At 29.8% G+C, this 2,586-nt stretch overlaps 1 protein-coding gene across 2 annotated transcripts in view; it reads left to right on the top strand.

The window, feature by feature from the left end:
- LOC111394564 (putative ER lumen protein-retaining receptor C28H8.4) overlaps nucleotides 1–1,594 on the top strand; it is a 3,678-nt gene extending 2,084 nt beyond the window's left edge. For both annotated transcript variants that reach the window (XM_023020432.1, XM_023020431.1), the window contains 3 exons: nucleotides 144–224; nucleotides 763–887; nucleotides 1,170–1,594. In XM_023020432.1, the coding sequence (XP_022876200.1) occupies nucleotides 144–224; nucleotides 763–887; nucleotides 1,170–1,218 (255 nt within the window). In that variant the 3' untranslated portion in view covers nucleotides 1,219–1,594. The remainder of the gene's footprint in view (nucleotides 1–143; nucleotides 225–762; nucleotides 888–1,169) is intronic.
- Nucleotides 1,595–2,586: the final 992 nt, after the last annotated feature.

Below are 2,586 nucleotides of genomic sequence, written 5' to 3'. Positions count from 1 at the left end.
AAAAAAAAAGAAAAAAAAAAAAGAAAAAAAAAAGAAAAAAAAGGGAGAAAATCGATACCCCCACCCGATACAGAGTTATGTTTTAAACTTAGATCAAGCATGATTCATACATTGACACCATTTTTTGATCAATTTTGTTATAGATTGTTGAACCATTTACAGCTCATTACGTATTTGCATTGGGTGTTGCAAGGTTTTTGAGTTGTGCCCATTGGGTTCTCCAGGTTTGACTCTGAATTTTTCGATGCACAAATGTTTAAATTCTTGAGCATATCTTGCACGACCCTGTTGTTGGAGTGGTTGTTCATGTTGGAAGAATGCAGAAAAATATGATCTTATCTGTATTATTTTTTTGTCTTACTACCCATTCAAGATCCTAAAAATCAACAGTATTTTTACAGATTTGGCAAAAGGGATCAAAAAAATGAGTCTGAATGGCTTCATTATCAGTTTATTTTTCACTAGTGTCTGTAGTGATTTCTGTTGATCTGAAAGTCTCTAATCTCCCAATGGTTTGCACAGGCAATTGAATTATGTCTTTGACAAATTGAATTTGGTCATCCAAAAATCATGTTAAAGCCTTGCAATCATGGCATGTTTGGTTAGGTGAATTAGATAATGCTAAATAGAATTGTAAACGAAAAAGAAGTTAAGAAAGTATTAGCTATCGTACTTTCAAGTACAATCCAACATGGGTTTGTAGATTGATGAAAAATCTAGATTCGACTTTATTATTGTACATTTGTCATTTGCTTTTGTCAGGTTATAGACAGTCGTGGCCATTTGCTGAGTGCAATGGGTTACGGGTTGTGGCCATCGATGGTTCTTATATCGGAAATTGTTCAAACCTTCATCTTGGCAGACTTTTGTTACTATTATGTAAAAAGGTTCGACTAGATTCTTTTGGTATTTTGTTGTTATTTGTGGTGGTTGTGAATTTAGTGTGTTAGTCTAAGCTGGAAAGAGTTACTTATTTCCAGACATCATTGGATGACTTAATTTTTTCATGCTCTTCACTAAAAAATTACTTATTTTGATCGGAACTCCTAAAATAAGTAACTCATTTCTGTCTCTGACAAATAAAAATTTACTTTTATGGAAACTCTTATAAGCTCAGTCGAAGTTGCTCTTAGTAATGTATTTATGTAAGTGGAGCTTTCACTGTGCAGTGTTTTTGGAGGACAGCTCGTTTTACGCCTTCCTTCTGGAGTCGTGTAACTAGCTACTGTACAAGTTTTGCTTATATTCTATCTCCTGCGCTAAAATGTGGCTGATAGACCATAACGATGTCAATTCGAGCAAGCCGAACGCAAAGTAACCGGTTGATTTAACAATTTGCTGGCTTGTGTATGTACTATTTGTTAGTTTTAGTTTGCATCAGTTGAATGAAAGCTCTTGACTTGGAATGTGATGCACGTACGTGAGGTGAGGTGACAAAATTGAGGTCTCTGGCTATCTTTGCTTTTGTATATTACATTAAAGTCCGTTTGATTGCAAAATGGAATTTGGATGGAATGAAAACGAATTCTAGGGAATTGAATTGCCCATAACTTGTTTTATTAGGAATTGTCTATTAAATGTGTTTAATTGGTATAATTTTTTACGTTGAAATTTTGAATCTTTTGGTGTTTGTTTGACTTTGTTTTCCATAAAAATTGTTAATTGAAAGGATAGAATTTGTTTTCATTGCCAAAAAAATAAAAATAAAAATAATATATTTTGGAAATTGATTTCCCACCCACAAAATCAAGGAAAAAGGGGTGGAAAATCCATGGAAAAGTTCTTGTATCAAATAGGCCCTAATTTTGTATTATAAACTCCGGAGTAGAGATATTTTTAATTCATTCAATTTATTAAATAGATTGATTGGTTCAGATAAAAATTAGATTTTCAGTTAATTTTGATAAAAGTTGATGGAATGTATGATTAAAAAGTTGTAAGTACTATGAAATATGTGATTAAAATTAATTGTTGATTTTGACTTAAATTTTAATTGACTTTTTTAATCGAACCAAACAGGGGATAAATCAATTACTATTCGGAAATTAATTTTTAAAAGAGTTTTTTATTCAATAAGAATGTTTATTTTTGTTTGGTATGAAAATATCAGGTAGTATTATAGTGTTTACAATGACGATATTATCCTTAAAGATAATATTCATATTCACCTTAGTCACTAAAATAAACTAAAACAAAATAATCATATGCACCGTTAATCAAGGTTAATAAAATTTTATTATCAAATTAAGTAAAATAATAGTAATTTGTTATTATTATTATTATTATTATTATTATTATTTTTATATAGCTTTTTAAAATAGAAATTTAGAGGGTCAAATTTATCACTATTCTTATTTAATAAGTTACATGTTTCAATATTTTATTACTTGAATTATTCAATCATATTTTAATTGATTGACGATTAATATAAAAAATATATATAGTTTAAATAAAAATTGAAGAGTAATGTTACCCGTCCAGGGCTTTATTTTTTTTATTACTACAATTAGCTATGTGCGGGCTTAACATTTCAAATCTCTTGACGTTGGTGAAACGTTTATGTCAACCTTTTAATGCCCACGAATT

Source organism: Olea europaea, chromosome 5 (genome assembly GCF_002742605.1).
Source record: "Olea europaea var. sylvestris chromosome 5, O_europaea_v1, whole genome shotgun sequence".
Taxonomy (NCBI): domain Eukaryota; kingdom Viridiplantae; phylum Streptophyta; class Magnoliopsida; order Lamiales; family Oleaceae; genus Olea; species Olea europaea.
Note: the sequence above shows the minus strand (reverse complement) of the source record. Positions and strands in the feature narration are given on the sequence as shown.